Genomic DNA, 13,978 nt, shown 5'->3' with positions numbered 1-13,978 from the left:
ATTAATGTTTCATTTTTGGGCATAGTGATGTATTTCCGGATCACATGTCCATATGCTGGGACCATTATGACAGGGTATTTGCAGGTGACCCTGGCTGGATTTGTTAATTGATTTTACACTGCAGACAAACCCAGGCTGCAGCAAGATTAGTGACAAGACAGAACTGGTAGATGAATAGAGAACTTTGGAGAGGTGGGGATTTATCTTAACAACATGGAAGTGATCAAGGATCTCCAGAATGCACCACCCTTTATTTTTTAAGGCCATAACCTATCAAAAATAATATTTTAATGAAAATGGCCTGGTAGAGTGGGTTTGGCCTGTCAGAGCAGTATATCATTTGATTGAGGCAGTGTAGGGGTCAACAGGAGGTAATGCAGTGGTCAGTGGGAAGTAATGCATAGTGCACAAATCAGTAAGAAGTAATGCAGATCTCAGTAGGTCAGTAATAAGTATCATAGAGTTTATTAGGAAGTAGTGCACAGGTCAGTAATGGGTAATGTGGAGTGCAGAGGTCAGTAGGAAGTCCTACAGATTTCAGAGGTCAGTAGGAAGCCCTACAGATTTCAGAGGTCAGTAGGAAGTCCTACAGATTTCAGAGGTCAGTAGGAAGTCCTACAGATTGCAGAGGTCAGTAGGAAGTCCTACAGATTGCAGAGGTCAGTAGGAAGTCCTACAGATTGCAGAGGTCGGTAGGAAGTCCTACAGATTGCAGAGGTCGGTAGGAAGTCCTACAGATTGCAGAGGTCGGTAGGAAGTCCTACAGATTGCAGAGGTCGGTAGGAAGTCCTACAGATTGCAGAGGTCGGTAGGAAGTCCTACAGATTTCAGAGGTCAGTAGGAAGTCCTACAGATTGCAGAGGTCAGTAGGAAGTCCTACAGATTGCAGAGGTCAGTAGGAAGTCCTACAGATTGCAGAGGTCAGTAGGAAGTCCTACAGATTGCAGAGGTCAGTAGGAAGTCCTACAGATTGCAGAGGCCGATGAGAAGTCCTACAGATTGCAGAGGTCAGTAGGAAGTCCTACAGATTGCAGAGGTCAGTAGGAAGTCCTACAGATTGCAGAGGTCAGTAGGAAGTCCTACAGATTGCAGAGGTCAGTAGGAAGTCCTACAGATTGCAGAGGTCGGTAGGAAGTCCTACAGATTGCAGAGGTCGGTAGGAAGTCCTACAGATTGCAGAGGTCGGTAGGAAGTCCTACAGATTGCAGAGGTCGGTAGGAAGTCCTACAGATTGCAGAGGTCGGTAGGAGGTCCTACAGATTGCAGAGGTCGGTAGGAGGTCCTACAGATTGCAGAGGTCGGTAGGAGGTCCTACAGATTGCAGAGGTCGGTAGGAGGTCCTACAGATTGCAGGGGTCGGTAGGAAGTCATACAGATTGCAGAGGCCAGTGAGAAGTCATACAGATTGCAGAGGTCAGTAGTAAGAAACTCAGAGTGCAGAGGTCAGTAGGTAGTAATGGTAGAGTGCAAAGGTCAGTAGGTAGTAATGCAGTTGGCATAAAAAACACACTCTATTCATCTTCGGAATGCCTACAGTGCCAACCCTGCTCAGAAGTGCTTTCCTTCCCTATTTGCAGAATGGCGAAGGGAAGCATTTTCTAGATATTAATACTACTGCTCCCCACGATTCTTCTCTCTTGTCAGTCCCAGGCACCTCTCGGTGACAGGGGTGAGGAGGATCACGGAGCTGCGCCAGAACGAGCTACAGTAAAATCTTGCAGCCACTTCCCTGAGCTGCTCTGCAAGGAGGGGAAACAATTGTGAGGAAGGTCAGCATGGTAAGGATGTGATCTACCCATCACAATCAAAGGGTTGCCGCTATTAGGTTATTTATAGTACCAGTACCAAATAAGTAAATGTATTTATTTGGGATTTTATGTGATAGACCAACACAAAGTGGCACATAATTGTGAAGTGGAAGAAACATTTTAAATGGTTTTTCAATTTGTTTTTTACAAATAAATATCTAAAAAGTGTGGCGTGCATTTGTATTCAGCCCCCTTTTCTCTGATACCCCTAACTAAAATCTAGTGGAACCAATTGCCTTCAGAAGTCACCTGATTAGTAAATAATCCACCTGTATGTAATTTAATCTCAGTGTAAATACAGCTGTTCTGTGAAGCCCTCAGAGATTTGTTAGAGAACCTTAATGAACAAACCGCATCATGAGATCCAAGAAACACACCAAACAGGTCAGGGATAAAGTTGTGGATAAGTTTAAAGCAGGGTTAGGTTATAAAAAAAATATCCCAAGATTTGAACATCTCACGGAGCACTGTTTAATCCATCATCTGAAAATGGAAAGAGTATGGCACAACTGCAAACCTACCAGGACATGGCCATCCACCTAAACTGACAGGCCGGGCGAGGAGAGCATTAATCAGAGAAGCAGCCAAGAGGCCCATGGTATGTCTGGAGGAGCTGCAGAGAGCCACAGCTCAGGTGGGAGAATCTGTCCACAGGACAATTGTTAGTTTTGCACTCCTCAAATCTGGCCTTTATTGAAGAGTTGTATGAAAAAAGCCATTGTTACAAGAAAGCCATAAGAAGTAGGGATAGACCGATTATTGTCATGGCTGATATGCACTTTCCCCGATATATCGGTATCGGCCCCCGGATCTGGCCGATATTTTTGTGACGTCATTCTGCCTTCTTAGGCTGCCTCCCTCACTTTGGACAGCCTCGTCTGGAGTCAGGACTAGTCTCGTGGGAGTTTATCACAGCCATACAGCAGCCCGGTGCCAGCCAGCCACCCACATCCACAGGCCCTGTACCAGCCAGCCACCCACAGGCCCTGTACCAGCCAACTAGCCACCCACAGGCCCTGTACCAGCCAGCTAGCCACCCACAGGCCCTGTACCAGCCTTCCACAGGCACTGTACCAGCCAGCCACCCACAGGCCCTGTACCAGCCAGCTACCCACAGCCCCTGTGCCACCACAGTGTGCCAGCCAGCCACCCACCACAGGGTGCCAGACAGCCAGCCACCCACAGGCCCTGTACCAGCCAGCCACCCACAGCCCCTGTGCCAGCCAGCCACCCACCACAGGGTGCCAGACAGCCACCCACCACAGGGTGCCAGACAGCCAGCCACCCACAGACAGGGTGCCAGACAGCCAGCCACCCACAGGCCCTGTACTAGCCAGCCACCCACAGCCCCTGTACTAGCCAGCCACTCACAGCCCCTGTGCCAGCCAGCCACTCACAGCCCCTGTGCCAGCCAGCCACCCACCCACAGCCCCTGTGCCAGCCACCCACCACAGGGTGCCAGCCACCCACCACAGAGTGCCAGTCAGCCAGCCACCCACCACAGGGTGCCAGCAAGCCAGCCATTAAGCATTTAACAAAAAGTAACATGTTCAGTACCAGATTTGTGTCAAACATTGTCTTTATTTTTCAAAACTTTAAATGTACAAAATATCGGCCGATACCGATACGTTGTGACCAAAATATGGGTATCGGCCCTGAAAAAACCATATGGAACTATCCCTAATAAGAAGTCCTGTTTGCAGTGTGCGAGAAGCCATGTGGGGGAGACAGTAAACATGTGGAAGAAGGTGCTCTGGTTAGATGATACCAAAATGTAACCTTTTGGCCTAAAAGCAAAACGCTATGTGTGGCGGGAAAACTAACACTGCACATCACCCTGAACACACCACCCCCACCATGAAACATGGTGGTGGCAGCAGCATGTTGTGGGGATGCTTTTCTTTAGCAGGCACAGGGAAGCTGGTCAGAGTTCATAGGATGACGGCTGGAGCCAAATACAGGACAATCTTAAAAGAAAACCTCTTAGAGTCTGAAAAAGACTTGACACTGGGGTGGAGGTTCACCTTCCAGCAGGACAATGACCTAAATCCATTTGAGAATGTTGGGCAAGACTTGAAAATTGCTGTTCAGACATTTTTCATCCAATCTGACAGATCTTAAGCTATTTTGCAAAAAAAAATGGGCAAAAATAACCAAAAAGACCTGCAGCTGTAATTGCAGTGAAAGGTGGTTCTGCAAAGTATTGACTCAGGGGGGCTGAATACAAATGCATGCAACACTTCACATATTTATTTGTAAAAAAAATTAAAAAACATTTATCATTTTCCTTCCACTTCACAATTATGTGCCACTATGTGTTGGTCTATCACATAAAATCCCAATAAAATACATTTACGTTTTTTGTTGTAAAATGACAAAATATGGAAAATTTCAAGAGGTATGAAAACTTTTTCAAGGCACTATAGCCCATCAGCCCATAAATGTAATATTCGTTTTGGATGGACTGGCTCTTATAGACACACTTAAGTCATAATTAAAATGCTAAACCTTAAGATAAAGCCCATCTGCCTAATACATATGTAAACAGCTTTGCTCCACTCCACTTGCTTGTGACAGTAATGTGGTGATTTAGGAACCCTAACAGGGGATACAACACAGTCTTCAGAAATGGACTCCTAGTTGACCCTGTGAGGCGCTGCCTGGATCCTGCTATAGGAGTTTACAGAAGAACTAATAATTTACAGCACCAGTGAGTGCAGTTTTATGTTCTTTAGGAATTAATAAAATGTATATTTAATTAATTTCTTTCGCTAAGAATGCATTTCCCAAAAAGTTTGCGGCAAAGAGGAAAGTAAATACCTCCTTCTGTTGTCTGCTTCTCTGAACACCACTCTGGTGCAGAGATATCATCCCTTGAAGTATCTTCAGAAATTGTCACTTCCGAGTGGGTCGATTTCCTGGTCCCCCTCTGCGCTCACTAGTTCCTCCAGCCGACCCTATGTAGCTACAGGGCAGATTGGGGAGGTAGGGGGTCAGTGGGAGGAACCAGTAATTGCAGCATATATAGGTTGCCTACATCCTGTACTGTACTCCCAAAAAATGGAACTTACAGGTAAGGGCTCTTTCACACGGCCGCTCCGCTGTTCTTGTCCGCTGCAGGACTTTTTTTTTTTTTTTCTCACGGAGCGGATGACATTTGTGTCATCCACTCCGTATGCCCGCATATCATCCCATCCGTTTGCGGATTATATGCGGACATAATGTAAGTCTATGGGTATTGCGGATGTCAGCGGATGACACCGCTGACATCCAATTTTCCTTCCTTTCTGTTTTTTGAATGGAACAAAAATAGGGTTCTGTTCCGTTCCAAAAAATGGAACAGAACTGAAAGGAAGAAAATCGGATGTCAGCGGATGGTATTCCGCTGACATCCGCAATCCCATAGACTTACATTTTGTCCGCAAATCATCCGCAAAAAAATAGGATGATTTGCGGACATACGGAGCGCCCGTGTGAAAGGGCCCTAAGTCAAATTCCTTTGTTTTGTTTTTTGGTTTTTTTTAACTTTATTTTTAGTGATTGAGTCTGTGTGCTTAAACACCTGTATTTGTTTTGATATCAGACTCCTGTAATACCCTGTATAGCAGTCCTCAGATTAGCAGAAGGGGTGTCGGCACTCAGAGCTTCTCAGGTTGCCTGAAATAACTCTTTAACCTGCCAAACCTTTTACATTACTTGTTTGTTTTTTGTATTTTTATTTTTTTTACCTTGTTACAGCTTTACTTCTGTTTCAATGCTTCCCCCAAAATGACCCTCCTCTTCTCCCCATTTAGGTATTTCCTGTGCTACTCCGTTCTCTGCCTCTTAGAGAAGATTTTGAGGAGAACAGTACGGTGTTTAAATTCATTGCATTCCTGTATGAAAAAAATCCATCTCAGGTATAATATTATGTAGCAGCAATGCCTTAAGAGCCTGTAAAAAAATATAATAATATGGATGTATACATTTAGATTAGGTGCACTTTTCTGACAGTGTGTCTTGCCTCATTTCCTATTTTATTTTTTGTTACTTACCTAATATCTGTGTAATGCTTCATTCAAAGTGAGGGGTGATCTACATACAGCCAATTATTGTTGTGTGCGGTGTCATATTCTGTAAAATAATTTAATCCTCCAATAAACTTTTTTTTCTCTTTCGTTCATCGATGGACACAGCACTCCATGAATCATAACTAATGCGTTATATTGCCTCCTCCAGGAGTATTACTAGGCAGAACAAAAAAACGCCTGGCTATGCCCATGGGCCGTCCTCAGCTGGTATATAACCCCCCTCTCTGCTCGAAGTAATCACTTTTTAATCTGTCTAGTCAGGAGTAAGGACCTAGGCTCCCGGCTGGGATCCCTGGCCCTAGCAATTTTCTCCTTCCTTACATCTTTTTGTTTTTCTCTCAGGAGATCTACAATCAACTGCCGGGCTGGGCAACAGTCTGGATAACCTGAATCCAGTGTTCTCTCCTGCCCAGCCAGCGAGCGCGTGCAGACCGCAGCTACGCACTTGGTCGGCTGCGATTTAGCCTCACATACAGAGACTGGCCCATGAGTTAAACGTCTTGCAGGGTCGCATATGACCAGGCTTGGCTTTGAGGCGCAGCGGTCCCTTGGCAAACAGCTCCACTACTTTGGTGGTGAGGAGTTCTGTCTAGAGCGTAACCAGCACCATGAAAAAGTACAGTCCCCCCCCCCCCCCCCCTCTTCCCTTTTGGTGGTTTATTTGGGGTGGACACGGGTAACCTCCAGGGACAGTCGGACCTGCCTGCATTTTCCCTTCTCCCATCCTTAAATCCCTCACCGACCTGGTCTTCCCCCCACTCCCATTCCCCCCTGTCTGGACCTAGAGTCTGGTGGGGATCCCAGGGCAGAAAATGCAGCCGAGACCCCTGGGGTCTCCCCCGCTATCCCCACTCTGTAAGGGTCCTGGGATAGTGTGTGTCCCGCCCTGGTAGTCTGGAGGGGTCCCAGTATAGGAGACCCCTAGGTGCATGCCCTTCTGTTTGTAGTGTGAGTATAGTGCAGGGGGGTCCTAGTGCAGAGACCAATACAGAGTCTCCCCTAAATGTCTGTCCTACCTTCGGATGGGGGGGTAGGATCCCCTTTCAGAGGGTTCAGGAAAGATCCTGGCAGCATTCTTCAGCGTTTGTAGCTGACGGTGGCAATTTTCCCTGCTGATAGGTACCCTGAGCCATGAGGGGATCCTTCAGTGGTGCCAAAAGATCGTTTTTTTACGGCAAGGTCTTCCTTTCCTTATGGAGCCTCAGGCTCACATCTCCCCCACTGACCCCATCATATAGGTGGCAGGTCCCTCGGAACCTCAGCTTCCCATGGTTGCACTGATGGCGGTCCTGCAGTTCTTAGTGTCCCGGGTGGAAGAGGTGCATGGACAAAGGCTCAGGAGGAAGCATCCCCTGCCTTCCCCCTGCTCAGTCTCTCATCTAATTTTGAGCCTGGTGCCACCGTGGACTCAACCTGTCCAGGGGGATTTAATGTCACACCCCCCTGATCCATCCGATAGTGAGGATGATTCCTCCATAATCGCAGCTGTGAATGAAAAACGGCTGGTAGATGCACTTATCACTTCAGTGCATGAGACTTTAAAATGGAGGATGCGGCTGATTTAGCCATGGACATAGCTGTGTCGTTTGGTACGCACAAGTCGCATCGTACTCCAAAGGTGTTTCCTTATGTGGTTTATTTTGACAGGTTTTCCTGTAAGGAATGGGAACAACCAAAATTACCCTTTGTGATCCCCAAAAGTTTTGCTGTATGTTACCTTTTTGAGGAGTCAGTTTTAAAAAAGTGGGCTAGTCCACCAACGGTGGACCATCCTGTTTCCAGATTAAATAAAGCAACCATGGTCCCAGTAGAGGAATTCCTGTCCTCTGACCTCCTTAGCGGTATTCCCGAGTGTGGCTCGGGGTTAACTTTCAGTACCAAAAGCGGTAACCCCGAACCACACTCGGGATTACCCTGCAATGTTACTCCCTTTCCCTGCGTTCCCCCAGGGTCCTCACAGTCTCTCCTCACTCTGTGCACGGCCGATTGCCGGCACTTGCCTTCTGGTTCCCTTCCCTGCGAGCGTTGTAACGCAGGGGGTGGAACCGGCAGCAAATTCAAAAGTGTAAATACACAATTGACATGATACAAAGCCACCACCTTATTGCACCTGTTGACTTTTCCAGTGTGCTGCCTGTGCTTTTCCAGTGCTTTGTGCCTGGAAAATTTTGAACGACCGCGGCATCAAAAAAGCGTTCTTTTTGCGCAAAAGCGCTTTTAGACAAACTGGAAAACGGCGACAGTGAAATGGAGTTACTTGAAGAACTGAGCGATAGCGATTTGTGGGAAAATTCGTCATCAGGTATGGAAAGTGACGACAGCGACGATTCTGATCTCTCTTTCTGGCACATAGCTTGTGGAATTTGGGAAGTATATCAAATGATTCTTCAGACCATGGTCGTTCTCAATTTTCCAGACACAAAGAACTGGAAAAGCACAGGCAGGGCACGGGAAAAGTCACCAGGTGCAATCCTGTGGTGAAATGGCATGATACAGTGTAATCCGGGATAGGATAACAGCTTTGTATCATGTCATTTAGTGTATTTACAATTTTTAGCAACGCTCGCAGGGAAGGGAACCGGAAGACAGGTGCCGGCATTGGCCGAGCACACAGCGGCAGGACGGGGGGGATCATAGGGGAAGGTGAGTTTTAAAATGTAAAACAACAAGATTTCCATGCAAAAGAATGTACTGCTTTTAGCACAGAAATCTGGACATAATCAGACCGCCAGGGAGGTTAAGGGCCTGGCTGACAAGAAAATGGAGGCTGTGGCATGCAGCATGTTTACTATGGCTGGTTCGGCATTGCGGCCAGTCTTTGCCTCAGCCCTGGTGTCTCAGACTCTAGCTAAATGGGCCAAGCTTTTGCGCCAAGGCCTGGGTAGTGAGCAGGTCCCCGCTGCTTATGTTATTTAGCCGACCAGTTGGTCCATGGGCTGCAGTTTATTTGTAATGCAGCTTTGGATACAGCTCTGGTGCTGTCAAAACTTTGTTTCAGTGGTGGTGATTAGGCGCGTGCTGTAGCTTAAGAATTGGTCCGCAGACCAAGCCTCTAAGAAGATCTGCCCTTTCAAGGCGATAGCTTGTTTGGGGCTACCCTGGATGACATCATTAAGGGTATCACAGGGGGGAAGAGTACCTTCCTGCCACAGTCGAGGCAAGGGAAGTAGCCTTGCCGCAGATGGGGGCCCTCCTTCTCAGCCTCCTTCCCTTTCGTTCTTCTGGGATGGAGAATAAGGGAAATAGGTCTTTTAAATCTTCCTCGGGAGGTTCCACACAACCTTAGTCTGGTAAGCCTAGAGCTAGTTTCCCAGACCAGCAGACAAGACTCCTTCAGCATGAAGGTCTGCCCTCCCCTAGGATTTGGGTGGGGGGACATCTTTGCTGGTTTCTGGCTCCGTGGTCTTCTGGGGGTACCCAGAAAAGGGGACAAAGCTTGTCTTTTTTAGGTCCTTAGTCTCCTTGTGCGGATTTAATTCCTGCAAAGATTTTAGTGATGTCTGAGCTACCTAAGGTCCCCCCTGTGATGGACGCAGGTATCTGATCCCTATTGGTGGCAGCAGTGGGATTTCCTCAGAGACTCCCACCTCTCTTATCCCACTTCCTGCGCCCCAATCAATGGTATGCGGGAACGGGTGCCCCCAACTCCCGTGAGGGTAAGAAACTTCTCTGGGATGATGTCGGTTTTGTCTATCACCTCTGGTCTGACCAAGGTGACTTCAGCTCCGGTGTCACGAAAACAGTCTGATTGCCTACGATGACTGGCTGCAAATTGGTGTTGGTTCCCTGAGGTTTCCCAATGATGAACAGCACAGGGGAAGGGTTGCTGGCTGGTTGGCCAGATGATGTTGTCTTCTTCTGCTCAGGGCACTGCGTCCTGACATGGCCGAGTTTTCCACAGGTGTAACATCTGTGGTTGTCAGTCAGGAATGCCTTGGCCCCAGGAACTGCAGGTGCTGGCCACTGGGGAACTTGGTTGGCAGGTGGAGAGAGGGTTGCCATGGGTGATTTCCCTCCTTTCGAGCCATACAGAGGAGCATTGCGATGGTCAGATACCCAAGTGTGGATATAGGTATCTGCCAGTTCTGCCGCTGTTTTGGCAGAGGGTGGCTTCTGTTCCAACACAAACTGTCTGACGTCTGTAGGACAGATGTGCAAAAGTTGATCTTCAATCATAAGATCCTCCAGGGACTCAAAGTAATCGGCTTTCAAGCCTTTAGTCCACTGCCAGAATGTGGTACGTAAACGACTTACCACATCCATATACGTGTCCCCAGGCCCCTTTTGCAAGGACCGAAATAGCTTCCTGTACACTTCCAGGGTCAACTGGTACTTTAAGATGATCGCAGCCTTTATGGCCTCATAATCGTCATCCTGCTCTGCTGGCAATTCGACATAAGCGTCCAAGGCCTTGCCTCGCAGCCCTGGCATCAGGTACCGGGCTCACTGTGGTTGGGGCAGATGGTACTGACGGCAAGTTTTTCCAAACGACCGTAGATACACATCAATGTCACTGTCCTTTTCCATAACTAGAAATTTGGCTGCCTGGCTCACAGGCAGAGAGGTATCCCTGTGCTCTAGGCATCCGAGGTTCTGAGCTTGTCGCTGTTGCTGGAGCCTAGCCATCTCCAGTTCATGCCGATGATCAGCCGCCCTCTGCGCAGCCTCTCTCTCAGCCGCAGCCCGGTGTTTTATGGCTTCTCTCTCACCCCAGCGTTCCATAGCCTCTCTCTCAGCCTGGCGTTCCAGAAACTGCAGGTACCCCATAGGATCCTTCTCCCTGATGTGTTATAGTGTTTCCTGCACTTGAGGAGAGTCTATGCTGGTTGCAGGTAATCTGGGGCTGGCCTGCTCATGCTGTGGCTTAGAGGTGACATTCACTGATACTCCAGTGCCAGTCTCTGCTTGCCCATCCTGCGAGGCCGTTTGTGAATCACTGGGCACTGAAGTAACGGGAACCCTTTCTTCTAGTTTCCTTGGGTTCTGGTCTGCCCGGATATCATACTTCTGCAGGGCATGAGTCATTCCTTGACGATTTTTACCGCTGATGTCAAGTCCTCTTATGCACACTCAGCAGTCAGGTCACTTTTGCTCATCTTCTTATATTCTTATATCCCAGGCATGTTTGCAAGCAGAAAGCACAGAGATAGGAAGTAGCTGTTGCTGTATGTCTCTTTAAAACAAAAAAAATAAGTCTCTAGGGACTTTTTCCACAAACATTACAATCCTTCAGTGTAGAGCTAATTGCTAACAATGCACTGAATGCTCTTATGCAAAACTATCCCACATACGCTACCAGACAATATGTGACGGTCGCAGGTATCAGATCCCTGCCCTTCTCACTAACTCGTGACAAAGGACCAGCCAATCTCACACCCTGCCGCCAATCTCAGCTGCACCCGGAACAAAGACTTTCCAGCTTGCGGGACCACAATCTAGGTGCCAGCAGGCTGAGAGCGATTTTCACTGGGCTAATTAAGCGATTAACCCCATTCAATGCCACCACCTGTGTTATGAGCCCAGAGGAAACTCGTAATTTTACAAAATAGCAATTATGATTTTAGAATAATCGTCTGTAACACACACTCACCACAGACCGGTATATTCATAGGATTTATTCTCTACAGTAGCACTCTTCAAGAGACAGATTTTTCGCTTGCATTAAGAGCTTAGGGACAAGGTTAACACTTTTCAAAATAAAGTTTTAATAATGAAAAGGTCAAAGTTGGTGCAAATAAAATATTTACAGAAAAAAGGTGGTTCAAAGAAATAGAGACATAATTCAGCAATTAGAAAAATAAGGTAGAATTGAGAAGTAAAAATACTTGCATTCAATGTCCTGGGTGTTATCAGAGTTCAATTGATGAGCCAGTTGTGATCAGTTCTCAAACTTGATAGATGCTCCTTCTTGATGTTACCATGAGAACTATGATAACTGGGTAGGAGTCAGCTTTTTCTGTGGGATCAAAGGGGTGTTGACAGATGACCCTGACCAATTAAAACGGAGTGGCAATGGGCTGTCCTGGGGTTATGACAATATCGGGACCTTCCTCTTTGGACAGTTTTATACCACTATTCATATCTCAAAATATGTATTGGTTACATTCTTTAAACTGATAGTTTATCATTCCGCATGTAATTTTGCATCCAGGGATACCAAACACTGAATATGTCAGATAAACTTGTCACCCAGGGAATATCTGTCAGCTATCTTCTATTCTATATATGATAGGGTGGTCTCGCATGGTCTTTATTCGATCAGTATGACATTTCTCATCCAAATATATACTTATTGTTAATGTCATGTTCCTGTTTGCATTCATGAATCGTGTGTGTATTTGTTAAGTTTTTAATGAGCAGAGCTACTGATAATCCTTAATGGATTTGTTCAAAGTTTTACGACAGGCCTGTTTTGGAAGAAACAAACATCCTGCCAGAACTCAATTAGTGGTTTTAAGTTCCACAAAAAGATTAGTGCTGCTCAGCACCCTACTCCTGCACTCAGAACCTGGTCCTCAGGCTGCCTCAGTCTTGGAACTTGTACTCATACTTGGCATCCACTATGACTGGGCTATGCTGCCCTTGACGACCGTGGCGGTCGACCAAACACTGTAAATACAAAACAAAGAAAGGGCGCACCAGCCTAGCGCATTATCCTCAGCAAGTTTATTGATAATAAAAAGATAAAAATCAGCTACTCACAAACATGCGTGAAAGTCAAGCATTTCAATTCCATAAAGCTGAGGAAGAGGCACGGCCTCAAAACGCGTCAGCCCTCCGCTTCTATGAGATATTGGACTCGTGCAAAGATGCTGCTTTATGGAATTGATGGGGATGGTTTTTTTGTCTTCAGTTCTAGCAATTAAACTGATGTGCTGGGCTGTGTCTGTGAGGGTTATGTCTGGAGGGACAGCTCCGTGGATGTGTATATGTAAAAATTTTGTACTAGCGTACTGCCTAGACTACTACTGCAAGTGGCAGCATAACCCACACAGCTCATGAAGATGAGGCTGCGTCTTTCAATGGACATCAGAGAAAAATCTTATTTTTTTGTATCTTTTGAAAGATACAGGAAGTCTTTAACCACCTATATTTTAGACTTGAAGATTTGTTGACCCTCGGGGGCACCACCTCATGCTGAAGAAGACTTCAGGCTTTGGAGAATGTGGAAGTCAGGGATTTGCTGACAAAACTAGGTGCCTGACTTGGATTCAGTTTTGCCCCCTTTCAAGGGGTGAAGCTGCCCAGTTTGAGGTTTAGGCTTCTTTTGTTGTGGAGATTGGGTACTCTTGCTACCATTTAACATTCCTGAGGAGGGTAGGCTGGGCAGCTCTGAAGAGGCATTGCCTCTTAAAGGGCATGAGAAGCAAGCACTTTTTGCATGCAGGTTAAGCAGCATAGCACTTTAGCTAGATATTCTTCCTCTTGTTTACTGACAGGAGAGCTCCAACAACCTGCCTATACTGTAGTTTTAGGCTGCAGACATGTGTTCCAAGCGCTCTGTGACCAAGGGATCAACTGATCTCTTCTAATGGCTTAGACCAGTCAGCTAGAGTTTACCAGGTCAAGACAGTTTGCAGAGCAGGGCCTGTCAGAGAGAACAGGGTTCTAGAAAGGGCTCCCAGTTATTTGTCAGTGAGATCCTGCTCCACTGGATTTGTAGATTTGTTACGTGGAACTGGCAGATCCATGGAGGGGGCGGCCAGTTTTTTAACAAGGTTTTCCTCAAATTAGTACAAGGCTGAGAGAAACTTGGGAGGTAGAAAGCCCTTTAATAGCCATAAAGTAGCCTAGACTGGGGGCAGCATAGGCTATGGTCTGCTCCTTAAGTTTTAAAGCGGTTGGTACCACATCAATAAGACCTGAAGCAGTCTCTCCTAATTTGAAAGTAATGGCAGAAGACTGGAATTCCTTAGGTGTAGGCTCATCTGTCAAAGACTTGAGAGACTGAGCATCAGATAGGGTCTCAGTGGCTGAAAGCTCAGAAGCTGCTAATTGCATGCAGGTCAGAGAGATTCTGCAGTAGAAGGCACAAAGGCATGCTTATTACTTCTGCAGTTAGTCTGCAATCCATTAATAATGTTCTCCCAAAAAATCCTG

The 13,978-nt window shown here is 46.7% G+C and overlaps 1 protein-coding gene across 1 annotated transcript in view; it reads left to right on the top strand.

Annotated features, from left to right (window-relative positions):
- IPO4 (importin 4) overlaps window positions 1-13,978 on the top strand; it is a 235,985-nt gene that overhangs the window by 203,188 nt on the left and 18,819 nt on the right. The window contains exon 28 of the mRNA XM_082243128.1: window positions 5,603-5,707. Within this exon, the coding sequence (XP_082099254.1) occupies window positions 5,603-5,707 (105 nt within the window). The remainder of the gene's footprint in view (window positions 1-5,602; window positions 5,708-13,978) is intronic.

This window comes from Pelophylax lessonae, assembly GCF_965119305.1.
Source record: "Pelophylax lessonae genome assembly, chromosome: 1".
Taxonomy (NCBI): domain Eukaryota; kingdom Metazoa; phylum Chordata; class Amphibia; order Anura; family Ranidae; genus Pelophylax; species Pelophylax lessonae.
Note: the sequence above shows the minus strand (reverse complement) of the source record. Positions and strands in the feature narration are given on the sequence as shown.